The 27120-nt window shown below is 37.4% G+C and overlaps 1 protein-coding gene and 1 pseudogene across 1 annotated transcript; both read left to right on the top strand.

Moving 5' to 3' along the window:
- The first annotated feature begins 2706 nt into the window (after positions 1–2706).
- On the top strand, positions 2707–13825 carry LOC103720106 (KH domain-containing protein HEN4-like). Its single transcript, XM_008809703.4, has 9 exons — positions 2707–2877; positions 5771–6489; positions 6837–7304; positions 10117–10371; positions 10568–10867; positions 12767–12849; positions 12951–13062; positions 13141–13302; positions 13503–13825. The coding sequence occupies exons 2-8, from the start codon at positions 5779–5781 to the stop codon at positions 13282–13284; spliced, it is 2073 nt and encodes a 690-aa protein (XP_008807925.2). The 5' UTR covers positions 2707–2877; positions 5771–5778; the 3' UTR covers positions 13285–13302; positions 13503–13825.
- Positions 13826–13987: 162 nt separating this feature from the next.
- On the top strand, positions 13988–19059 carry LOC120112012 (annotated as a pseudogene).
- Positions 19060–27120: the final 8061 nt, after the last annotated feature.

Below are 27120 nucleotides of genomic sequence, written 5' to 3'. Positions count from 1 at the left end.
GCCAAAATGAATGAACAGGCATGTAATGGAAGGTTGGAGCTTATGAGAGAGTTAAGATTTTTTCTTTGTAACTTTGAGAATAAATCAGTTTCACATCCGCCTCTGGATTGATCTTGCACTAGGATAATTTAGGATCATTTTAGTTGCGAAGTATGTATTTCTTTCTTGACATACTCTACTCATTCAGTGTGGACCATTTGGATGGAAGTTGATGTATCTAAACAGCCGAAGATATGGTAGATTATTTGGGTCATGGCAATCTGGTGGAGAATCTGGTTTCAGAGAAGTGATAAAATATTCAATGGTAAAAGCGTGCTAATTAATACATGACCGATGCTTTTTCTTATTAATTATATTTTTTTAGATGTCATTTATACATCATTAACATATCAGACAAAATTAAAGTTTGGTCCAAGTATAAAACAGGCAGTTCATATTTTAGCACGGTATGCAACAGAAAAAGAAGTTTTTCCTGTGACATTTGTCACACATAACTTTTTTTTTTGTTGAGACAGATAACATTTTATTTTGAGATTTGAAATAAAATAATATATAAGCTTTTCTATTTAGAAAGCCGTCTGTATTCCGAGAGCATGTTAAAGGAAATATGTTTAACTTTTCCAACATTAAGGGGTAGAGTAACAACAAATGAATTGATACAAGCATCGGAGATTTGTCCATCTCATGTTAAACTATGACTTTTGTTATTATGTTGTTTTAATAGGATTATGGAAATTTTTATACATTGTTTTTCTTCTTGTACTATGGTTATTATAAATCGAAGTCTACTATTATACGTGTAAATCTAGATCCACCACTTTGATATGATCTTGCAATATGGTCTTGGACAAATATGGGACAATCTCATGCAATTTATAAAAAATTAATGTAAATGCTAATAAATTGAGCTTTTTAGGTATAACATCAAAATATTTGTCCAAGACTATATAAATGAAATGATGCTGCCCTTACTCAATAAAAAAGCCAAACATATATCACGCCACTCAGCTAATAAACTTCATCAAATATATGAACAAGTAAATAACCATATATGATGGGGGGCGAAATGAATCGTCGAGCCCATAACAAAAAGGCCGCCCAATAAACGCCAACGCCGACCGATTGAATTCTCGGTCCGGTCCAGAATCGGCTTGGCGTCGGACTCCGCTAAAAGCTCCATCGGCCTCGAATATTCGCCGACTCGTCCGACCAAGTTCGGGACGTCTTCGACATTTGTCGACTCCCCCCGACCAAGCTCGGGGCGCCCACTTCAGTAGTACGCTCCGACTTTTGAGCTCAGGGCACTCCACCGAGCGCACCTCAGAACCCGGGGAACCGAGCTATCCTCGGTACCTATCTAGCCGACCTCGCCAAACGCATAATGCGACCTCTCAACGAGTTCGGCCTCGCCAGCAGTCGCGCCCATGCATGCGCCCACGCCTTCCTACGTGGCCGTAAATTGCAACGCCACCACGCTACGCTTCGATAGCTGACACTCGACAGTCAAAGGACGGCACCATGACTACTCCGGCCATGCCCTGCTACTGTCAACATCTTACCGTTCTTAAGAACGGACAGCACCACATACCACCAGCCAGCCTTAGCTGCGCGCCATTCGACTAAGAGCCACCCTCCTCTCATGATGAGGACGGACAATACCTCTATCACCTGGGCCTCTCCACCGAGACTACAAATAGTCCGGTCAGGTAACTTTTAAAGGACTTTTGGCTGGACCAATTTTACCCCACTCTAACTTGATCGTCGGAGGGTCCTGATCGAAAACACCGGTGAGACTTTGTGCAGGTTCACCACCGCCGCCACGCAGGAGGTGACCCCGTCTGCTTCCTCCACCCACCAGCGGCTCTCTCAACTCTTTCGGCGTGGTCACCTTCGGGCCAAATTTGAACCACAACAATATATTATCTCAAGCTCAAATAATTTTTTAATTTTTTTATGACTACATGAAATATTGATTCTCATATAGAAAATTAAAAATCATTCGTTGTTCCATCGTATGGTTAATAAGTGTTTGTGAAAATAATTCATCTTTCATATTAAACCATCTCCAAACAATTTTAAAATTTTTTACAGAATGGACACACAATGGCATGATATTGATACATCCAAGAAAAGCAGATTTTTTACTTAAATTTTAATGACTTGTGACTATTTTTAAATTTATTTCACGTGTCATATGTCACAAGTGACACACACACACACACACATATATATATATATATATATATACATATTATTTATATATATTAATTAATATGTTTTTATTTTAATTAACTAAGATTGATACGAATGATTGGAATGGGTCACTACTCACTAGATTGTAGAAGCAACACAAACAATGGTCTAACCATTGCAAAGATTTTGTAATTAATTTGTTATGCTACATGGACATTCACTTTAGTTTCAAATTTAGATACAAATTTAACCCAATTAATCAATGTCAAACATTTCTTTTGGATAAGATACCTTAACATGATTCTTTACTTTGTGAACCAGTGTAATTGTGGCAGTATTCTAATTATCTTTAATTGTACAATTTAAATAAAACAATTCATTTATTTATTAATTATTATTATTATTATTATTATTTTCTTTGGCATCCACGGGAGTTTTGCCTTCGCGTTAAAGTAGGCGAGGTCGGTGTAGTTTCGCTCCCTGGATCCCATAAATAGGATAAGCCCGGGGTCTTCAGGCTGGTACTCTCTTTTGTTCACTTGATATCCGGGTTTCGGCGGTGCTGTGCGCCTTAAACCCTCCGCCTTCCCGAGAGGGGAGCATCGCTATCGCTCGTTCTTCAATCCACCCGCGCTTCTCTCTAGGGTTTCTTTGGAGCAGAAGCGGCCATTCTCGATCGTAGAGGTGAGGAATTCTACTCCTCCTCCGTTTCCTCTCTTCCTCTCATGTGTCCTCTTTAGCTCCTATTATCGCAGTTCTTAATCATTCTGAAAGAAAACCAGGGTTTAGGTCTCCCAGATCACACCGGAACATTTTTTCCCGGTTTTTGTTTTCTTTTATCGTTCTCAATCTTTTCGTTTCTACTTTTTCGCCTCTTGCCCTAGCTTTTGCGGTCGCAATGCGTGTTCTTGCTCTGGTTTTGGAGTGATCTTTCGGATTTTTGGGGAGATTTCTAGATACGTTGGCTCTTATATACTTGGTACTGAATCTTTTTTATTTTTTCGGTAAGTTGTAATATTTTGATATAAATAGAAACGTTCTTTATTGCCCAATCGCCTGGCCAGTAGGAAAAGTACTAGGCGGACCTCGTATGTGTGATTGCTTCTGATACTGTAGCGTATGTCCAGTTAGATTATAACGCAATTGCTGCTAGGTAGCAAGGATTCACAAAAATGTGATGGTTTACATGTAAGTAAATAGTCGCCAATATCTGATTGCTTGTAACAGAGAAGCATGGTGACCACTGGATGTGATTTCTAAACAATCAGCGATGTGCATCAAGCATCAACTTTACTGTACATGAACTTTTCCCCATCAGATAGATAAAAAGACTGATTTCCCTCCCTGGACTAGGCCATTATTTTGTTAGTGTTAGACTTTGGGTTATTCTAATTGTTATATGGTTTTTGAGTGGCAACTTTAGTTTATTGCTTGAATAGGGTATTCTATATGCCAGATGTAAGTTTGAGGAAGTCTATGTGTAATGAAAGAAAGAAAACCTTTGCCTCTATAATGAGTTAAGATTCTCTCTCTCTCTCTCTCTTGTTTGATGTATTGGTTCTTTCTTTCTGTTAATCAGTTTCTACCGACTTTTTTCCCCTGGTGTTCAGAGACAGAAACAGAGAATGGCATGGCTATTCCAAAAAAATCCAATGGATATGTTCTATGCATGAGGGCTTCTGCTGTAGAAAATTTCTGTCATCTCCACCAAATACTTGACAACAGGAATCCGTGATATTATTTTTTTTCTTGAACCAGAATATAATTGCAGGATCTGTAACTAGAATTCATGAAATCTGCTTGATAGCGTGTTGCTATACGGCTGATAATTCTGAGAACTTGTTGCGGGGAAACCTGATGACTGTTTGGTGAATTTTAAACCATTAAGGATGCACACTTTGTCTGGAAAAATTCTTAATAAGCAAGGATTTCTCCATCATGTTTTTCATTTTACGTATGCATGCTTACTTATTCTTGAATGGTTGGTGGTGTTATACTTTGAAGTTGCCGTATTGTGAATATTTTTAAAAATTTTCATTTTGGGACACTCTTCTCTCCCAAGAAGAGGGAAAGGTCTAGGTGGGTGGGTGGTTGAATGAGTAAAAATCTATTTGCTGTTTGTTAGTTTGTCAAAATTTTTGCTGGTTTTCATAGATATGTCTTAATAAACTTTTGTTTCCATGTGCTAGGCAATTGGACCCCATTTGATTGTTTAATCTTTCCTTTCTTTTGGTTGATGTACTGGTTCTGTCTATAATTTCTTTCTATTTTTGATTTTGGTGTTCAGAAACAGGGCATGGAGATTTCGTTGACACTATGAAAGAGACCTTATTAAAGTTTTTTTTTATCATGTCCCTTTTTTCTCCTTTTAAATTTGCCATCTCCCACAAATGCTGAGAAGCTTATCTCAACATATAACCTCTTGAATAAGAATTCAGTGACATGTTGTATAGGAGGTTATACAGAAAAATATTGTATTGGATGTACTAAATACTAGAGAATATCTGTAGGCTTGTTCTTGGGGAGCGTGACCAGAAAAATGCATGATTTTTAAACGAAAAGATCTATAATTAGGCCAAAACATTCCGATACCCAAGAGTTTCTCTTAAAGATAAGGTGAAAAAGAAAATCTCTTTTAAGCTTTAGGTGGTTTACTATGGTTAAAACTTGTATTATTCTAAGTTTGTTGTTGTATTTAATTTTTAGGTTGTGATTGTTCCTGATGTTATCTCTAAGTTTGCTTGTTATAAGTTCTCTATGTACCTTTTGTTGTTGTGAGCCTTGAGTTTTTGCTATATTTCTAATGTTGCACATGTCAAATTCTGTTCCTTGTCCCCCTGTTGGCTAATCTTGTGATCCTTTTGCTGATTACTTTCTATTAACTATTTCTGCCTCTCGTTTTCAACAACTGGGAACGGCATGGGATTTTGTCCTACACCTTTCAAGATATTATTGTAGCATGTGTCTTGTTGAATTGGAATACAACTACATGGTGTGTAGCAAGAACTCATAGAAATGCAGGTAAATAGTTGATATTGCCTGAGAGCTTGTCACAAGGAAACATGACAACCTCAGAGCCTGACTTTTAAACCATATGAATTGTAAAACAGGATGATACAATTTAGCATGTGGCTTTCATCATTGGGTTAAAAAAAAATGATTATTATCGATACAGCCAGCATTTTTCTAAGACTTGTGTTCATCTTATTTCAATCGAGTGGTTATGTAGTATTGTGCATATATATATATATATATATATATATATATATATATATATATATATTGACAATAAATCAATTGGTGGCCAGGGATATTGTGTATGCTAGATTTTGAGATTGATATGATTTATCAAGCAGAAAAAGAAAAGAATTCTAATGTCCAAAAAATTTGATGTGAATTCTATCTCACTAAATATTTGATCTCAGGTTATCCTGGTTATCATATGTAGCTCTTAATGTGTCTTTTTTCTAGGCAAATCCCAGCACTTATAATGGTCGACCATGTTTTTTCTCTGAATTGTTGTTTTGTTTCTCTGTGTTGGTGATTTCTACCTACTAATTCTTCTTTTGGCGTTCAGAGACCGACATGGCTGTTCCATTTACACCTTCAAAACGACCTTATGAACGTAGCCTTTTAGAACCACATGGTAGGAGCAAGTGGCAAAAGACCACACATTCTATCACGCAGCAGAATCAGTTGAAAGTAGTATCCGGGGCTATTATGTTCCGTCTGCTTTGCCCTGCTTCGAAGTCTGGAAGTGTGATTGGTAAAGGTGGTGGTATTGTAGCAAGGATACGCCAGGAGACTGGTGCAAAGATTAGACTTGAAGAAATTGTCCCTGGATGTGATGAAAGAATAGTTGTTATAACTGCTTCAGAGAGAGATGCAAAAGCTGGTAATGAGCAGCATAAGGAAGATGACGAAGATGCAGAAGCTGCTGCTGCTGGTGGTGATGATACCAAGGAAGGTGCTAATAATGATGAAAGGAAAGAGGAAACTGATGCTGTAGAGGATATGAAATCAGAGAAGGCAACATCTTCGGCGCTTAAGGCTCTCCTGCTTGTTTTTGAGAGGATAATTGAAGGTGACACAGAGAATGATGGTGGAGTTGAATCAAGCTACAAGAATTCTTCAGTTATTGTGAGACTCCTAGTTCTATCTAGCCAAGTTGGTTGCCTCCTCGGGAAGGGTGGGAGTGTAATTAAGCAGATGTCAGCTGAAAGTGGGGCCCAGATCAGAATACTTCCTAGGGATAAACTTCCTCTTTGTGCTTCACCAAATGATGAAATTGTCCAAGTAAGAAATTCTCTTTATATCCGAGTGTTTGTATTATTCCTCCTACACTTCATAGAAGTAGAAGGCAAATTAATTCTGACATTTAATAGCAAAGGTTTTGGCTGTATGAATGATTTTCTTTCTTTGTTTTTTAACTTAAAATTTGCTAATGAGCATCATTTATTGCATTACTTGGTCTCTTTCTCCTGTTTTCCTAAAAAATCTTTGTCTTTCACTTGCTTGTTGTTTTTGTTTATCCTTGCTTTGTATGTATCTTTGGATTTGTGTCTTTTAGAGAAGCACGTCTCAAATCCTGGTTTATGATATTTGTTGAATGATAAATGTTCTTTTTTAATAATTTTCTGCAGATAACAGGAGTGGTTGATTCAGTGAAGAAAGCTCTCCAATCCGTTTTTCAGCAGCTCCTGGAGAATCCACCTCGTGATCGTGATTCATTTCCTGCAAACAATCCATCAGGGCCATCATCTCATCCGTTTGCTTCTATTCCCAGGCCAGAAGGTCTTCCACCAGCCAGCTATCATATTCCGATTCAGGGACCACCTTTTTCCAGTAGGCCATATGACCTTGCTGATTATCATTCAAGCATGGCTGCACCTGTCTCTAAATTTCATGGAGGTGTTGCACCAGGCCAACCTCCAGTTTCTCCAGAGCTACTAGCTTATCGGTTGATGTGTTCCAATGACAAAGTTGGTAGTGTGATTGGAAAAGGAGGGAGCATTATTAAGACTCTTCAACATGAAACAGATTGTGAAATCAAAATTCTTGAGACTGAACCTGAGTCAGATGATCGGATTATAGTCATATCAGGTCCTGCGGTAATGCTTCTGTCCTTGCTTTTGTTTTCAATGTTCTACTTTGGAAATCAAAAAAATTGCTATAGTTTTCTATTCTGTTTTTCCTGTTGATTTTTTATGTCTTGCTTGTGTAATTATTATATCATGGGCAAAATCCAGGAAGGGAACTTGGTATGGAGAGCTTTAACGAGGTGCATTGCTTGAGTTGACTAGTAAATAGTTCTATTGTAGTGAGAAGCCTTTCAATCATTCAAGAGTGCACCCTTAGTTGTAAAAATACGAGTCTTTGGTTCTTCGTCTGGATGTCCTCCTTAGAAAGGCCTAGATCAACTTCTTACATATTCAAACAATCTTTGCATTATTATTATTATTATAACTGTTGTTATTGTTATCATTATTTCTTGTACCATCATCCCCACCAATATTGCTAATTGCTAGGAAGCAGCCTTTGTAGCTACGCATGCTATGAAACCCTAAAAATTTGGCATTCATGTGCGCTATCGTGGAGGCCTGTGCTTGATACCTATCATGTTGCATCATTTTCTGACCCCCATGTCCTGGTTAATAGCAGCCTCAAGCAATGATACTAACATGAGAATCAGATTTGGGCACATGTCCATGTTCTTGACTCGACAAGAGGAAAAAAAAGGAGATAAAGGGATGCATAGAAAAAGAACTTAACTAGTGTATATATTTAACATAAATATTATATGCAAGAAAATGTTAGAAGATATTATTTGTTAAGATCTTCCCATATGCTTCTATCATCGAAACTTCTTGATTATCTCAAAAGTTCTGCAAAAAATGTCATTTAACAAAGTTATTTTAGTGTCAACATTTTTTAACCAATCTTTTAAAAGAACAACAATCCACGTTTTGACATTGTCAAGCTCGTTCGTGTAGTTGTCCAACTAATGATTTTTAAAAGCTACAACTGAAAATGTTGATACGATCCAAGTGTCTGAGGTGTATCCAATTAGAATACATATCCAATATAGATGCTAGGAGCTGGACCTGACTGATTGTTAAGCAGAAATAATAGATATAAAGCCAATTTCATCAAACTTCTTGAAAGTAATAGCCATGGAAACTTGGCGTATTTGTATATTTAGAATTGGCATATGATAGTTGCCATGGTTAATGGCAATTCTTCAAATGAGTAGTTTCATGACTTCATATTTTGAAGTTAGCTGCTTGATTCTGTATGCCATACTTCTGCATGTTTGTATCTATGGTTACTTTTACTACATTTAAAGTAAACTCTTGGCCTCCTTGTGGACTTTCTGACTTCTGCTACTGGGGAGTTTGTAATCCTATTCTATTCTAGGATTGTCCTCAGCTCCAAATTAGTACAGTAAGTCATTAAATACGCTTGTACTTTTCAAGATCCACTCGCTTTATAGTTGTCTCTCTTTTGCAAAAGAATGAAATTCACAATGACATGCCAAATGAAATGGTCTGTGATTTTAAATAGTTCTATGTCACCGGCAGAAGAGATCTCATGTGCCGTTATATTGGAGTCAACTACCCATGCTAAATTCAAAGCATCACATACTTGTGTATGTGCGATGTGCTAGTGTAATTCACTAAAATGAGCTCCCCTAAACTTCCATTTACTATGCATAATGTTCTTTTATCTGAATTTTTACTGAACCCACTATCAGAAACATATGTACCTTTCTTATAGGTTCACTGGTTGTTTCTGCATATCACCGAACTATGCTAGTTGATTTTCCATGGTAGTACTAAAGTACATATGCATGTGCATGTGCTCTTACATGCTCCAAAAAAAACACTAATGGTTATGCCTTTTGTTTTGTTTCTTTTTCGTATGGTGGCTAGTGTAAGAGAATCCTTTTGACATGGTTGGTTTGGTTTGTTCAGAAGGCTTCTAAAGGATCATCTGTTCTTGTTTATTTTTTAAATAACTTGGGTCCTTTTTGTGTAGTTTGAGTTTATCCAGGGGTGCTCAGGTGTAAGATTATTTTCGGTGTCAGTTTCTTTGTTAGCATTTTTTTGGGTATAATTACAAACATATTTTAGAGTGGTGTAACTTGAGATTGTGAGTCCTTTATCTAGTCATTTGATTAACTTGATGTTATGACTTCTTTGTCCTAATGCTGAAACGATGTCTTGGTAGTTACTATGCCTTGGGCAATCTTACACAGGTTTAGGCATATTCACTTTTTCCTTTTTCTTGTTTGGGTTGCATTTATGCTGTCCAGTCATTTAATTGAATCAATGGTTTACCTTACTCTGTGATTCTGTCAAACCTTGTAAGAACAATGTTATACTTTGAATTTTTTTTTTCAAATTATTTAATGAATCTTTTTTCGGCAAAGTTTTTCTTGTCTTGTTTAAATAGCGATACTGCTAGGCCATTTGATATACATTCACGAGGATCTTGCATTAGGGTCTAGTGCAGTACTCCATTCTTTTTTGATAAGAGAGGCCTAACACATTGCTTCTGTTGTATAGTTGTCTGCAAAAGGGCAAGCTTAATGCATCGAATGAACAGTTTGAATTTGAATGAAGTCTTATATCCAGCATTCCCCTTATCCGAAATTGAGCTCCATTAGTCTGCTTGTTCAGTTTATTTTTTGTCCTCCTTTTTTCTTTTATTTTCTAACTTTTTTATTTGTTATTTATCAGTAGCATTTGAATCTCAACTTAATATGGGTTTAGCATGGCCAGGGCTCAGTTTGATCTGTTATTTTCAGAAATTTATAACTGTCTTGGCAATCAATGCTAAGCAAATGTATACATTTTATAATTTTTACGGTAATATCGGAAATTTGCAAGATTCGGTAATTTGGTTAATTGGTGTTTGTAGCTCCCAAATGATAGGATTTCGCCAGTCCAAGATGCTGTCCTTCGCGTGCAGCACAGAATTATGGTGGCTGTGCCTGATAATAAAGAGAGCATTGTTTTATCTAGGCTTCTTGTTGCTTCCAACCAGACTGGTTGCCTTCTTGGAAAAGGTGGTGCCGTAATAGCAGAAATGAGGAAGCTCTCTGGGGCTCACATTCGTATATTGGGTAAAGATCAGATCCCGAAGGGTGTGCCAGAAAATGATGAAGTCGTTCAGGTCTGTCTTGACTTGTTGTACTCTTCATGTTTGGTTGCCATAGACCGTTTTTTTCCCTTCTATATGAGATGGCTGTGTTTTCCTTTCTTGAGTCATGGTTCCCTGCCTTCTTTATCTGATTTTTCTATATAAAATTGCTATGTTTATTTGATTCATTCTCATATCAACATGTGACTTTTGAATAGTTTGATTCCAGATTACTGGTGAATTTGGAGCAGTTCAGGAAGCTCTGCTGCAGATTACTACTAGACTGAAGCATCATAGTTTCCGTGATAAATTACCTTCTAGTGCTCATCCTGCTTTTGTTGAGCAGATACTTCCATTTGGTCCCTTCATGGGAAGGAGGGACTCACCCCCCAGTTGGTACTCCAATTTGCCTTCATTTCAGAAAGATTCTGTTGGTCGACCTTATGACGAAAGATCTGCTTTTGCTCATACATTTCACGGTACCAGTCTTCCTCCTAGTCTTGAAAGAGCTGCACCATGGGCACCACAGGTGAGAAGATGTTTTTTTGGTTTTGATACCAAAACAAATCCTGTTAACGATATTTGGATTATTTTTAATATTTGGGAGTGTAGTTTGACTTTTGATGCTGCATGAGCATAACGTATTATAATCAATTACTTTTCTTGTATAAATTGATGCTCAATAATTGTATGGGTAGAAATTACTTTTGCATGATAATAAACTGCTTAACTTAGCATAAAGATACTAGGAGCTTGAACAAAAAGGAGATCTGGTGCTTTCTAATGCATGGTCTTTGGTAGGCTTTCATTGTCTTGCCCAGGTATGAAACTTGAGCTGTCTTGTCATATCGTGAAGGATAAGAATTACTTATAGTCTTTAGGCATCGATGAGTTAGTTAGTCATTGTTGGCAGCAACCATTTGGGGCACTCCCAGCTGGCAGGCAATTATATGTGTAGTAGAAGTAGTGGTTGATTAGCTGATTTCCTGATGGTGTGTGGAGATGGTTAGTATGTGCATGGCTGATGCCTTGAAATGGTTTATTTTAGTGCTTTATATGCACATGTGTTCTCATGTACAAATATGTAGAAGTGATTACTGATGGCCTAATATGTACCAAAATGATTTAGTTTTGCCATGGGTTATAGTAGGATAAGAATTATAGGGTTATACAAGGTTGTCAAAAGCAAAAGGCCCTTGAAGGCGATAGGAGCCCCGCATTGCCTGAGGCACTAGATGCTAAAACAACACTCGCCTGAACAAAGCAAGATGCTGATATATGAAAAGTCAATAAATATATGAGAAACAAATACTAGTTGTTTTTAAAAGTAATACAAACATCATAAAATTAATCATTCAAGTATCAGCTTCCTAAATCGTATTTATATTGAATATTAACTATCATGTTCGACATCTTTCAAAACATCACATCAAATACCACTTTTCATAAAATGTTTTTACACAAAAGCACCAAAAGTAAATGCTTCAGCATCGTGAAATAGCTATAAAGTTCAAGGGTGAAGGAAAATACCACTTCCAAAATCATGTTAAAAAAAAACAGAACAAAAATAAGTAAATAACTAGACATCCTAGAGAAGCTTCAAGCCTTCAATCATCATTATCTTAATCAAGCTTCTATACCTTGGGCAACTTGTCAATGCATCACTGGGATGTTTCAGTGTTTATGGTCCTCAAGATGTTTGGTAATTATGCATCAGTGGTGATAATTTAGCCATGACCATTAGACTTCCCCAACAAGATTTTGATATCCTAGTTTGGAAGCTCAGCTGATAGACACCAGATGGAGGGACCTGTACATGTGTAGGTTTCATGGTACTAGTCCTGGCTTGTTCAATACATGGAAAGGAAGCATTGATTTATATGGTCCCCTATCTTTTCAAAGATGTTTTTTTCAGTATATATGCAGCATGATAAATACACTTCATGTGGGGTTGATAGAATTCTATTCTCCCCCCTCTCTTAGTGCAAAGAACTGACCTAGAAAGGTTGTTTTTTTAAAAGAAAGGTATATGAAGGCAATGGGTGAACTGGAATATTTAGGTTCTTTAGGTGTAGACATGATGAGGTGGTCGTGCAGGGGAAGGATTTTGTATCAGAATAGTAAGGATTCAAGGAATTTTGTGTTTTTTCTTTTTTAATGGCACATTGCTCGATTTATTAAAGAATGGTAAGATCTATCACTAACCAGGATGCTTTGGGTCTATTTATCTAATTGTTTTAGTTTCTTTGGGGGGTTGTTCATAGCATTTGCCTATCATAAACTAGGGGTGATTCAATCTCCATTTGTTCCATGAAATGATATTTAATTCCACTTTTTAACTCTTTATGAAGAACAAGTTATACAAGTTAGTCTTCTTCTGTCCTTTGTCCTGCATACTAAATCAATTTTGCTGATGGCACTGCCATAGGGTATGAGGGAGAGTGGTGGTCCCATGCGTATGCCTGATTACCCAGGAGGAGCCCCGCAAAGGAAAATTAGTGGATTTGCTGGGTTTGTCGAACCCCCTCCCGTATTTTTTTTGTTTTTGTTAAAATTTTAGTATAATTTGACTCAATTATATCAATCATGAGATTGCTTGTTTATTTATGCAGCGGAAGTCACACAACTGTTATTACTAATACAACTGTGGATGTCGTTGTTCCTCGATCTCTTGTACCTTCCATATATGGGGAGGAAGGAGGCTGTTTAAGACGGATTCGCGAGGTTTGCTTTGAGATTTTTGCTGATTATGCATTAAACAGTATCCTCGGTACTTACATAATTACATAGTCACATTTTCAGATTTCAGAAGCAAAAATTACCATCACTGAACCTAGACCTGAAGCAAAAGAGACTCTGATTATAATATCTGGAACACCCGACCAGACTCATGCTGCCCAGAGTCTTCTCCAAGCTTTTATACTCAGTGAATCAGGTGCACCTTGATTTGCGAACTGTGTTAAGGTGATCATCTATCCTCTTCTCATAACAAGTCTTGTTTGTCTTTTCCTTCGAACTCTTTCTGCTTGCAGGGGACACTTAGTCCTGATATGTTACTGTTGTAATTATGTTACTTATAGTTCTGATTATTTTTTGGAGCTTGAGCTGTATATGTATCTAATCTGTGTATTTTCATTTGTGCTGTCGCATATTTACACCCTCAGCTGATGGCCGAGAAGCGTGATGAGAGCGAGAACATAGTTTTGCAGAATAGAGACTTTGAAATTCAAATTTTCAGTGGGACATTACTAGGATCTCTTTAATTTTCAAACACACCAGATCTTTCCAGCAAGGAATCGCAACCTCATTGCAAATGAATATTTAATTTAGTTCACCTAGTTGATATTACCTTTGGAGACACGCAGCAGTGAACAGGAGAACCAGATAATATTTGAAACCTTTTGTACAAGAAAAAGAATTGGCATCTGGTTGTGTTGAACTATTATTTTGGAAGAATATATGATTGTTTATCTTGTTTTCATGGATATTGCATGCATCAAAATTGAAATAACATTCTATCATGAAATGTTTATTGCATCACGAATTCTGATAGGATAGTGTTGTTTCCTTCCAGATTTTGAAACCAAGCATGTCAATGCTTGTTAAACTTGCTTTTGTTAAATGGGAGTCCTAAAGTGCATCTACGTTCTAGATTGAGTTTCATTTTAGTTATTTTATTAAGAAGCAAGCTGTGAAGAAATCCAATCATGATGGAAATTTCGATACTGATGATTATATTATGTTGTTCTCCATACTTTTAGGGCATGTTTGGTTGGGGGGAGTTGGCTTTGAAATGGGAACAAGAATGAGTGACTCCCATTCTAGCCGTTTGGTTGGGGGGAGTCCCATTTCTATCATAGTTCTAGAGGGGAATGGGAATGCCATAATTTCCCAAAACCCAATCTCGACTCTCCTAGTATTCAAATTCCATTCCGATTCCGATTCTGATTTGAGTCACGAACCAAACACGTCGGAGAATATGACCATTCCTATATCTATTCCAATCCTTTTCGATTCCAATTCTGATTTCGATTTCAGTCGCGAACCAAATGCATCCTTAGTCTTTTACCCTCCCTCTAGGGTTCTGTTCTCTCCATACCTTCTCAATGTGATCTGAAGACTTGCTATTTTTTGTTGGTTTGTGGTGAGGTTTCCTTTTGAATAATGTCTTTTCATTGGAATGGGATCTTGAATGGCTCAAGACCTTTAGAGGGAAGGTTTGCCTTTATGTTGTCCAAGGAAAATTATCAGAAGGATGCGCAATGTTCTGGCATCCTGGAGGTTCGTTTACCATATTTTTTAAAGAGGGCCTTTAGGATTGATACTGCAATTCTTCATTGTTCTGAGTTAAAATCAATATTTTCCATCCTAAAATATTGTTTGGCATAAGAGCTACTTCATCTAAGGGTTTCTAGGCTAATTTTTCCTGATCAGGGGTCACAGTTTGACTTGTTATGAGGTATTTTGGAAGCCCTGTAATCCCATTAGAAGTGCACGTGTTTGCCTGGCTGTGTATTGAATTTTGAAGAAATCTAGTTGGTTGCATTGACTTGGGCTGCTCTTGGTGGCCTTGGATTTTTCACAAACTATATGACCAATTGCTTTGATAAGGAAATAAGCTTGGGCTTCTGGTGTCTTTAAACTCAAATAGGTTCTCTTTCCTTATTTTATTTGGTGAATTAGTTGTGGAAACAAATTAGACCGATCTCCAAAACAGGCTAAACTTTAGCTGCATATTGCTGAAATTTGGGAGGATTATGTTGTTATATGCCTGGGTTGGGTGAATATTATATGGTTTGAAGTTTGTTGCTCTTGAATTTGATGCCACTCTTTCTTATCTTAGTTTTCCCATTCATTTAGGATTCCACCTTCTTCAATTGTTATATTTTCCTTTTACATTATTATTATCTTACAACTCAAAGAAAATACAAGATAATTGTTCAGTTAATTTTTGTCATCTGGATGTATGTAGTTTAATATGCAGAGGTGATTGTTGATTTCTTTCTCCAATGTTGAGCAAGTTCTTTTGCTAATTGTTGGTTCTTTTTTGTTCATTGGCAATTTGAACACTTAAGAGCTTCACATAGGGACTAGGAAGATCACCAAGTTGCAGATTGAATGTTTTGTATGCCCTCCATGTGAGTAGAGCTCTGCTGTCCCATTAATTGTAGTTGATTATATCAGACACTGATTTCTAACTTTGATTCCTTTCGTCTTGCCCTTAATTATATGATGGACTTGCTAAGTTTAGGTGGTTGCCATATGGGAAACTTGGTCCATTTCTTGTATTATAAAAAGCTTTTGGTGCACCATGTGGTTTTTTCTCTTGTATGTTATTGCTTTCATCTGCTTCTTGTGGTGGAACCGGACTCTAAAAAGAATCATCACTTAGGTAGAACCTGGAAATCTGTTATCCTCAATTTTGTCAGGCCTGTTGCATTTTGGGGATTTTGTTTGGTTACATCTATGTCAGTTGGAGTGCCACTTGAGGTTCTTCACTTGTATTATATTGACCACTTTTGGAGAGGAAAAAAAAGAACTCTGGTGATCTGCGCTGATTTTTAGAAAATCCTAACATCTTGCGCCCAACTTGCTTGAGCTGGCTTTGCAAATGTATGGGAGTTTCTTGACTTAATAACCCTTCACAATCTCAAGTTAGGACACATGTTGCGGCCTTGTTGAATGCTAGAATATCAAGGGGCTCTCTATTACTTAATCAGAAGACCTGGGTGGCATAAATTATGCAGGATATCTGTTAACTAGTTAGCTTGCAGATTTCTTCTGATTTTGCACATCCACTTGTCAACGCCATCATGCCTCTTGCCTATCTTGTAGTATCTTGATAATCACCAAACATTTCAACATGGTTTCACTGGACCTTGAGTACTGAGCCATTCTATGTAGGCTCGAATATTCTCCAGGATTTGTACTACACAGATATTAGCTTTTAGAAACGTGCAGCTTCAGAATCCATTGGTCGTAGCGATTTCAGTAAGTTCTAGTTTGCCTATACAATTGTATGTCAAGTGGAACCACCCTGACAGTCTTTGGTTCGGCTTTAAGTCTTAGATACTATGGAATTTCATTGAAGATCAATAACTTAAACTTCAGTTATGATTGTAAAATAATAGTTTATATCCCTATGTATTGACACGGCGGCTTCACCGCATGCTTTGGCATGTTTTCCTGCTAAATATTGTCTTCAATGAGCACTGACTTTGCCAAGAGCCCAATGCATGCACATTACATAGGTGACACAACCTTCATCATATGGCTATTTTCACAGAATGGTATAATTATTCGGCATTTGGACATAGTTATTGCAATCCCTTACATGAAATAAGCCAACAAGTCGACATGAGATTATGGGTCTGTTAACCTTGCTTTGGTATCTTATCTTCATTTTTCTGTTACTTTGAAGGACTTTTTTGTCATGGATTTTTTTTTCCTGGAGTAAAAATGATAGTCCATGTGTTTGTTAACGCAATCTTATGTTTTCAGATTTCGTTGATATCAGTTTCGTTGTGTCCTTATCCAGAAGTCCTTTGATCTTGTTCTTTTACATTTGTTGACATTCCTTATGTGGCAGATAGTAACTCTGGTATTCTGTGATAGCCTTGGAGGGGTATTCCCTAGGTTTTTTCTGCACCAAATTTGCTGTAGACTACTGATAAGTGGTCAATTTTCTTAAATTTGGAGTAATCTAATGAACAGTTTTGCTATGCAACAAATTTCTTGGGAACCTTTATGTTTAGTCTTTCGGTTGTTATATTTGTGCAGTTCTATTTCTTAATCTACTTTCAAAAAAATAAAATTGGCCACCAACATCAACAAAGACTTGCTAAACATTTAGGACTCATTTGGTTCGCCGAAATTTTTTTTCCTCAATGGAATTTTTTTTTGGAAAGCTGATGTCTGGAAAAGTGGTTTTTGCATTTTTTATTGATCATGGAAAAATGACACATTCTAAAGTGGTTTATGTTTGGTTAAGCAACTATTTCCCTAAAAAAAGTTATGTAAAATACATATTATGTCTTTAATAAAGGAAAAAAATCTTATTCTATTTTATCTAAAAGCTTAAGGATACTTTTGAAAAAAAAAATACTCTAATTTTCAGCTTGTGGGAAAGTCAGTTTCTCATGTCCCACATGGATTTTTTTTAGAATTTTCTTTTCCATAAAATATAAGAATTTTATTTTTCATGGAAAAGCTATTTTTTCATCTCTTAGGTATTTCTCCAATTTTCTGTTGACCACACTTTTTCTTTTCCTCTTCCCATAAACTAATGAATGTAACTTCAAAGTTCACTTTGCATTTAAACTTCATTTTTACCCTTTACTGCTAATTAAACTATGACCAACAAGTGCTAATTGAGGGCAAGCTTGGTGTTAACATGTGATTTCTGGACTCAAACATGTTTGCTTGAGTTTGCCTTTTTTTTTTTTTGTCCATATCTTGTGCATATATGAGCGGTTCAATGGATGGTCTTGCACAGAACTAGGCAATAATTTGTCGGCTCTAGCTCTAGATCCTCATGCTATCTTTAGCTAGATAAATAGCATGTGGTTCTCTATGTAGAGCTTAACATCCTATTCTTTGCACCATGGGTTTAAAACTATTCAACATTCGTTGCCAAATTATTATCTTAACTACATTATAGGGTGTACAGATGAACAATGTTCCTTTGTTATTAATATTTAATTTATAATATTCATCGCAAACATCTGAAATTCTAGGGCACAGTTATGAAATATCATACTTACAATATGTGGCTTAGTTATGAATGATACTTGCAAAACCTCTTGTGGATGTACATGCACATTTAGCTTTCTAGGGCTTGCTGCGCTATGAAACACACAAGACCCTTTTCTATGGTTCCCAACAGGTAGGACCCTTGCACAATCTCGGAGGATGCATGGTTCAGAGTATGTGCTGGTTAGCACCCTCTATATTCAAGAATTTTTTCATTCTTGCTCAATGGAAATTTATCCTTGATTATTATTTCACTTGCCTATCTTGGACCTGCCATTATTAGCATTCAATTTTGAATGTTTTGTAATGAATAGTCATGATTTAGATTATTCAAATTGAAGACGAAACTGGCAAGTTAGGTAGGCATCTGATGTTAGGGGTCTCCGTTCCTGAGCACTGCCTGCCGGGGAACGGTGATGGCGTGGTTCTATACATGACGGCACTGCAGGGTGTGTGGCGGTCAGTGGAGGTGCATGCGGTGGAGGCCGGGGTGGAGGTGGAGTGGGATGTGTTGCTCCACAGGAAGTACTTGTCGGGGAGGGGGCGGCGGTGCTGAGTTTGTTTATTCGTGGGAGGGGTGGAGGAGGTGGTCGAGCTCGGAAAGACTGGGAAGCCGAGGGAGATGCTGCGGTGGGTGGCCGCGAGAGGGAGGAGGGGGAAAGGAGGGCGGAGGGAGTGCGATGGGTGAGGCGGGGGGAGGTTCGTGCCATGCTTCGAGTGCAACGGGAGCTGCAAGGTGATGGGGGAGGATGGGAAGGTCGTGGTGAGGTGCGGCGAGTGCAACGAGAATGGACTAGTCTTGTGCCCCCTTTGTCATTAGGGCTAGTTGTGATGCAAGTAATTAGTGGGGTTAGGGAGGTGGATGACTTAATTAGCCACAAAAACAGATGAGAGGTTATAGGAAATGTATAAAATTTCAACGACGAACGTTTCGTATGGAAGTATGTGATTTTGTGCAAATTTTAATCATTAGTATGCTATTTGGCCTTCTTTTAATGAATTAAAAGTGATTTTAATTTAACAGGCCAGACGGACGGTACTTTTCTTCACTTGCTCTTCAGATGCCTGAGAACTCTGCCACATAACTCATTAATAGTTTGCAATAAAGTACTAACCCGGTTATAAGTACAAGATGCCTAGTTTTCGGAGTAATGTTCAGTTTGAATGACTCTTTTAAGTGTTATTTAGCATACTAACCCATAACTACGAGATATTGTTTTATCGATATTTTAAACTACTTTTGAACTTTGATGTTAATGGAGTTTTTTTTTTTTTTTTTTTTTTGAACGAATTTTTTTTTTTAAAAAAAAAGTTCTGGACCTGAGCCTAGCATTTCTAGGTTGGCTCCAGCTAGTGAACCGTCGGGTCTGCTTTTCATCAGCGCAACAAATTTTGAGGATACATATGAGAAAGGAAATTTACATTCGTTTTTATATTTTTATTTATTATTCTATTATTTTGTTAATCCATTTGAAACATAATCTACTTTCTATGAAGGATATAGGTAGTAAAAACCGACATATTTGCTAATTTTTAGAATACTATCTTTATCAACAATTAGAGTACTTTGATGTCTCAAGAAGCAAGAAAAATGAAGAATACGGTACTTCTTTATTGCTCTACCTATCTGTTTAAGAACTCATATGGTGGCATATATTCACATTTACATACCATTGATCACCACCTCCTCGTTACACTACATCCCTAATTTTATCTATGCTTGGCAACTTTTGTGAAGGATTTTTGTGGTAAATAAAATTATAAAGGGGGCAATACCAGAACTTCTCAGGAGGTCATCCATCTTATTACACTCTCCCTCCTGGAAATGTTTTCGAGAGAATAGGAAGGAGATAGCTACATTTTAATTATTTGGATCCGAATGTTTGAAGATGTATCGTTTAAAATTTAAATTTATAACTTTTGATTATTAAATAAATGAATATGATGATCGGGACAAGTCATAATTTATGCAAACTTTAGCAAGTTGTTGCTGTTGCCTTCAAATTGGAGGCCTTTAATTAAGTGTTGAGTAGGCGCGTTCTTATTGGTCAACATATAACATCGCCGCACATGTACCCAAGAATTAAAAAGCGTCAAATTCGTGGAGACTAATGAAGGTAGGTGTCGATCGATGATGGGACACGATAATTACAGTCCATCTTCAAAAGTGTGTCCTTAGACAAAGCACGGTTGCGAGTTGAAAGCTACGGGGGCAGAAAGTTGCCCCCCTTCGGTGTTTGTCCGGTCACGGAAAAGTCTTCCGCGTCCGTAGGGGAGACGTTTTACTGGAATTTGTGGGTTGCTTCAGTGATGCTGCTTGGTTGGATGGACGATATGTATCACTATACTAGGAGATCATGTACCAGCAATCATACCGATATTTTCTAGGTGCGCACCGATAGAAACAGTATATAAAACCCTATATAGTTACAAATCAGGATTTTCTATAATGCAGGCCGCACACCGTAGAGTGTTGTGTATCTCTAAACGGCGACTATTAGAAGATAAACGGTCATCAAACAACACGAACCATGTATGGTACAACATATATTATCTGATTTGATGTCTATCAATCTCTTGATGGCGGCCGTGTATAGCTGCACAGCATTTTGTATCTCACACAGATACTAGCTCTTGCCTCAGTAGTTGTACCACTCTGTCCATCCAGTGGAGGCGGTGTATCTCAACTTAGATAATCTAAAATTTTCTGTCTTCTCTCTCAAAAATGATAAATCGGATGATGAGACCTTTAAAAAGAGGATGACTAAAACACATGCTAAATACATTTCTAATTCATTGGATTTAATGTGTGTGTGTGTGTGTAATCTATTTGATCACTATGATGCAATCTGCGAATGCCCTAGAGAACTGAAAACAACAAGGTGGTCATAGTTTGCATTAAAGGATGGATATGCATTTGATTTTCCTAACCCGGCCTTCATATCCTAATTCACGCGGATAGTCCATGATGACCAAATCACCGAGTCAACAGTTACTGTGCTAATTATAAATCCTGGATGCCAGAGTTCATGGATACCATAGAGCAGTATGCTAAGAAAGCATGGCAAGAAGAAGAATGCTGCTTCCAAATGGTGAATCTGTATGCTAAGAATGCTATCCTTTGAAACCTGATTCAGAGTACAAGCCAAGTAATATTCTGGCCTCTGATTATTCTAACTGTTTATGGAGCCCTTCCAAATTTCTCATCCAATCAGGGCACCCAGATATGCGATTTCCACTATTTTTTTCAATGCTGGATAAACCCTGTTTTACAGTTCCGCCCAATCCATGGGACCAAACTATCCAAGTTCTGCACTCGTCATCATTCCCACTCTACATTCGACACGGCCCTCATTTTTTCCAGAAACGCGACAGGAATAACGCTGCGACGTTCAAGTACTCTTCCTCACCTGCATGGCCGGGCAGGATATCCGGATATTATATCCGTTATCCTAGCTCTTCCCTGTTCAGTTACCGTATCCGGCCACAGAGTACGGGCTGCATCTTTGAGGACAGACACCTTGCTCAAAGACCAAAGCTAATTAATTGTCTCACTTTGTACTAATAACTTATCTTGCCTTCCCCCTGCGTCAAACGTGCGTATTACGACATCATGTGGCCGAGATTGGAAAAATTTTATTCTGAAGTGGGACATACACAGCCATTGTTGCTGCCATGTAGAAAAGGCGCATTGGGCCATCTAAATGCTAAGCTGCAACTCTTCTCAAAAAAAATAAAAAAGAGTACGTTGTTCGTATCATATATATAGTTAATGATATCGATTGAAATTTAAATGTTTGCACGGTCATGCCAAATCTATATATATGAAGCACCTCACAAGAAAGTAGATCGACCATTATAGCCCGGGTATTATTACTGGGTCCATGAAGCAGCCTGAGGTCTTTTAACTTGAAGCACAGCGTTCCACATATCCATTTCAAGACAAATGACTCATGTATGTTGTTCCAAGCTGTTAGGGATCCAACATTATGTTACCTGTAGATATTCTGATCAGGAACAAAGATTGCTTGCATGAGGACATGTTGCAATGGAATGAAACAGCAGGGTGGGCCAAGATGCTTTGTCCCTTTCTTGTGCAAATCCATTGTTGGATCGTGCAATAGTCGCTTGAAAATATGTGTAGATGAATGAATGATTTAGTGTGAGATAGAGAGTGTTTGGCTTTCATTCCTCCATCCCGCTACTGGCCAATACTTTGGCAAGCTAATTGATTTGCCTACGTGGAGATAAAACACTCCTTTGTGGGACTTGTAAGCTCCAAAGAAGCCATGATTGCCTTCACATGAGTTGCACATTGATTTAAATCCGGCTTGAGAAGGTGCCGGGGAGCCATCAAAACACTGCTGAGGCGGCATGGAAGGATTTAGGTGGTGAAAAGGTGGATGGAAAATGGCAGGAGTGTGGCCCGCTCGACAGGATTTAGGGTTAGGCCGTTGAAGCATTCGAGAAGGCAATCCAACCGTGTGGTTTCAAATGGTGCCGTGCCTCCCAATGAACAAGTTATTGCTACCAAATGCCAATCATCCAATACATTAAAGTGATTCATTGACTAAAAGAGGGAGTACGTGTGAAGGACACGCACTCTCTCTCTTATACCAACGACAAAAAAAAAAAAAAAAAAAAAGGACACGCACTCTCTCTCTCTCTCTCAAACGTTAGTTCTAGAAGCAATAAAGAAAGGATTTGGTCTAGAAGCAAATTAATTTTGTAAGGAGAAATTACGCTTTCTTTCTTAAAAAGATTAAAAAAATAGTTTGAGATAATTCCAGACATACGGGTGCCAAAAGGGAGGGGAAGGGGTTGAGTATTAGCCAATTAGTCAACGATAGGCCATCCAAAGAGATTTACATGACAAGATGAGATCATGTCTATCATGGGCCATGCAAAAAGGTAAAGCAAGTAAAAATAAATTACAAAAAAAATATAAATAGTATCAATTTTAAAGCTCATAAATCTTCTAAATTATGGGATAAACATTAGTGAGTGTTGCATGCCGACTTTGTCATACTCGAGGGCGACTCGGTCTCTGTAATCGACTGGATTCAGGATGGCTTGAGCAGTAGCGGAGGAGGACACCTCCTGCTTTGGGATATTTGAATTGTGTTGAATGATGGGGTGGATTTTCAAACCAAGCATGTTTTCAGAGAGGTAAACAAGGCTGCAGACTGAGTGGCCTGCCATTCTAGGGATATCTTGTGCGTTGAGAAAAGGAAGCTGCCTAGAGTGCTCCAAGACTTATTATTTTATGACTTTATTAGATGTACTATTCGTCCTAAAAATATATAAAATCATCCACTTCAGTACAACAACAACAAAAAAAAAAAAATTACGTAACCTGCACACTAATTGAGTGGATGAAGATAAACTTCACAAAGCAACTAAGTGCGTATCAACTAATTTAGCTTGTACAATAGTTGAAAGTTGTTGTCTGTGGCTTGAGTTCAAATCCCGTCTACAAAACAAAATAGGTAAGAGTTAGAATCCCTTGTGATTCAAAAAAAAAAAAAAATCACAAACACTTGTTCTCCATTTTGTTTTTCAATGAAAATCTCAGACCACTTGTGCATCTATTTGTCCGCACGTGTGCATTGCAAGGGATGAGCTGTTATATATAATGATTGATCTGATTCAATTTTTTTTTTGGCGCATGCGAGGGAGGTGCGATCTAAAGAGCAAAATAAAAAAAAAGAACAAAAAAAAGGGGTCCTTATGCAAAGACGGTGCAATAAAAAATACCGAAGAAAATAAAAGTAGGATATGGACGCATTGCTGGGTTGGCAAGTTATCTTCAAAGATACAATTCTATTCCCAGCTTCGAGGATTATAAAATAATTAAACAAGCAAGCTCACTACTCACCCAATCCTCATATATTAGATGCTGGCATCTGGTCGTGCTGTCTCTCACTCATCAACTTGCTCTAATTTTTTAGTTCTCATAATCCCCATTATTTTATTTGAATGGATATCAAACGTTATCCTAATAGATTGGTTTTAAGTTGAATTTGGTTTCAAACTCATTTGGTTTTTATGGGAATATGGTTCGGATAATATATGGTGGCCTTTATGAAGGACATGAGGCAACTCTTTTTTTTTCCCCATTTTTTCAAAGGTAACTAATGAAGCCTAAAGATGATTACCTTTCCCATTTGGTCTGACATAATGAAGATCCAACCGCACCGCCTCAAGAAGAAACTAATGTAGGTGGGGCTTGCATTGCCATTCATTGCCATTTGGCCATTTCATTATCCATGACAATTATATTTTAGCCCTATGACATTGCACTCTTTGTTTTGCATCCAGTCTCTTATCCTTGCTTTAATCATCTCTTTGCTCCTAAAAGTGGGCACATCTTTCCTATTGTCAGCTTTTTTTACTTTTATAGATATGTTTAGATCAGGTTGACTCAAGCTTTGCCCGAAGGTTAACACAATTTACTTAGATTTGAGTTTGGCTTGCTCAAATCAGTGCAGATGGCGGTGAAGTTGGAGGTGGCGCTGCTGACTGCAATGTTGGTGAGCATGGAGGGCAATGTAGCAGAGACCCCATTAAACCTACACCGATCAGGATGCATAGGCGAGGATGGATCGATGGAGTTCATGTGGTGTTTGGACCAATAGCAAACAAGTAACGTTAACGGATATAAGGACGGTTGTAATAGAAGATCCTCACTCGCCTCAGGCATCATAGCTACTTATGGTATCATCTATTGTTTCTTCTCCATAGTCATAGTTTTGGGTATAGAATTAAGTTCATGACTTGGGCCTTGTTAGGCAGAGCTTTTGGTGTGCCAGAAAGTACTTTTTGACCCTCCAAAAGTACTTTTAGATTGAATAGGGTTATTTTGTAAAAAAGTGGAGAAGTTATTTTAGCTTTACTAGAAAGTTGAAAACATTTACTTGGCAAAATGAAGCGTTTTCGAAAAAGTACTGTTAGCATGCGTCGGAAAGTTGTTTTATATTTATAAATTTTTTCTTTTTGGACCAAAATACACATGATAAAATCATATAATTACAGAAAAATATCCTTTATATTACATTATATCATAATATATTGATATTTTATGTTATATAATATCAAATTATGTTATATTATTATGCTATAATATACAATATTATATTAACTATATTAGAATAATATTATATTACATTACAGTAATGTCATACTATATTTTATATTTATATATTAATACATATTATATTTTATTATATTTTGTTGTATAATACCATGCAATATCATTTATGATTATTTTGTCATACCAAAAGTACTTTCTCAATTTGTTAGCCAAATATATATTAAAGTTTCTCACCACTTTAGAAATATAGCTACCAAACAACAAATAACCTTTTATAAAAACTCTACTTCAAAAAGCTTTACTTCCCCAATGCACGTATATCGAGAGGCGAATGGTGCTGCAGATTGGGTTGCTTCCTTCGTGGCTCATCACTCGGAAGGCTTTTTCTGGATAGACCATGGGGCTGTGCTTATGCCTTTGCGCAGCATTTTATTTTCTGATTTTGTTGGCCATTTTCATACTCGTCAGGTGTGAGCCGCCGATGTACCAAAAAAAAAAAAGTTTTACTTCCGAAAGCTTTACTGCCCATAGATTTGCCAAACAGAGCGTTGGTCTGCTTGTCACTTTCAGCTCAATGGTCCCAACTTTGCTGGGTCTCTCTAGGAGGGAAATGTGTCATGGAAGTGGAACTGATCAACTTACTCTTCCTTTACATTGTTGCCTTTCTGAACTAGTCAAAAAAAGTGGATTCCGAGACAAAGCGACGGTGGGCTTGGCAAACGTGTGCCCATTCAAGCATTTGACTCGTCTTTGAGTTGGACGTCTTGGCTTAGTTGCTTAGAACCAACCAAATTTGGGGACCATCAAAATAAAGTCCTACGCATAGCCCCATTTGTATTGGAGGGATGCTTTTCACTTTTTTATAAAATAATATAAAAGAGTATTGTAGCAGCACCCACGAAAAAAAAGAATGATTTACTTTCTGTCGCAATGTTAATGTCTGCATTGCGCAATGGCTGCTTTGAGATCTATACATATGGATGAAAGAGAGGTTGTAGTATTTTGAGAGCTATGCAATCCAGCTGTTGACATCGTGAAAGAAAATCGATCATTTTTTTTGTGAGAAAGATACAATATGAACCTTACCCTAATATTATTTTTGTCGAGTGGAGGAGGAACATTGGTTGTAGAATTAACAAGAGCACCCATAATTATCTTTTGCTTATTCTCAAATCAAGTCTTTCTCAAAACTGGTATTAATCCTCCAAAGTGTTTTAGCTACGGCATTTTGGACGGCATATTGGAAACCCAAAAAGGATATATGTATACATGAGAATGGAAGAGAGCTTTGTCCTATATCATCCATTGTTTACAAAGATTGCTTCCTATGTAAACTCAATTATCGTAACCACATATATATTTCAATCTTTTCATATATAATATTAATGTTTGTCATCCATGAGAACTATAATTCTATCGTTGCTCATAATCCACCATCCAGAAAAAATAAATGAAGCCTTTCTATGTCATAATTTTAGTAGTTATCAAAAATGTTCGTCTATTCATTTAAACTAGTGTGGGTGTAGCAAGCATAAGACACCACTAACCTTACAGCCTATATTATGATGAATAGCGTGACAAGTTCCATAACAAGACATTGCCAAACTACCAATACTTGATAGCAAAGCTAGATTGTCGGATACCGTACGTTAGTTGGTCCGGCATTGCCGTTAGATGCCAACCAAATGATGTTAAGTTGACCTTGGATTAGCTATTAATCATCTTATTTGACTCACCAATCATTACTGCACTCACCATGCATTGCACTCACTCTTCATCCGTTAACATTACTTGATCTTCTTAAAGAAATCTCAAGTGCTTCCCTGTCCCTCTAAACACCTATAGAAGGGAGTAAGAGGCTTCTAAGCAAGCTTATGCAACGATGATTACATTTATAGGAACATTCTGAAGACTTAGGCCAGCCCTTATATGGATAA

The sequence above is a fragment of the Phoenix dactylifera genome, chromosome 9, assembly GCF_009389715.1.
Source record: "Phoenix dactylifera cultivar Barhee BC4 chromosome 9, palm_55x_up_171113_PBpolish2nd_filt_p, whole genome shotgun sequence".
In the NCBI taxonomy this organism is placed as follows: domain Eukaryota; kingdom Viridiplantae; phylum Streptophyta; class Magnoliopsida; order Arecales; family Arecaceae; genus Phoenix; species Phoenix dactylifera.
The sequence above is the reverse complement of the archived record's forward strand: the minus strand, read 5'-3'. Positions and strand labels throughout refer to the sequence as shown.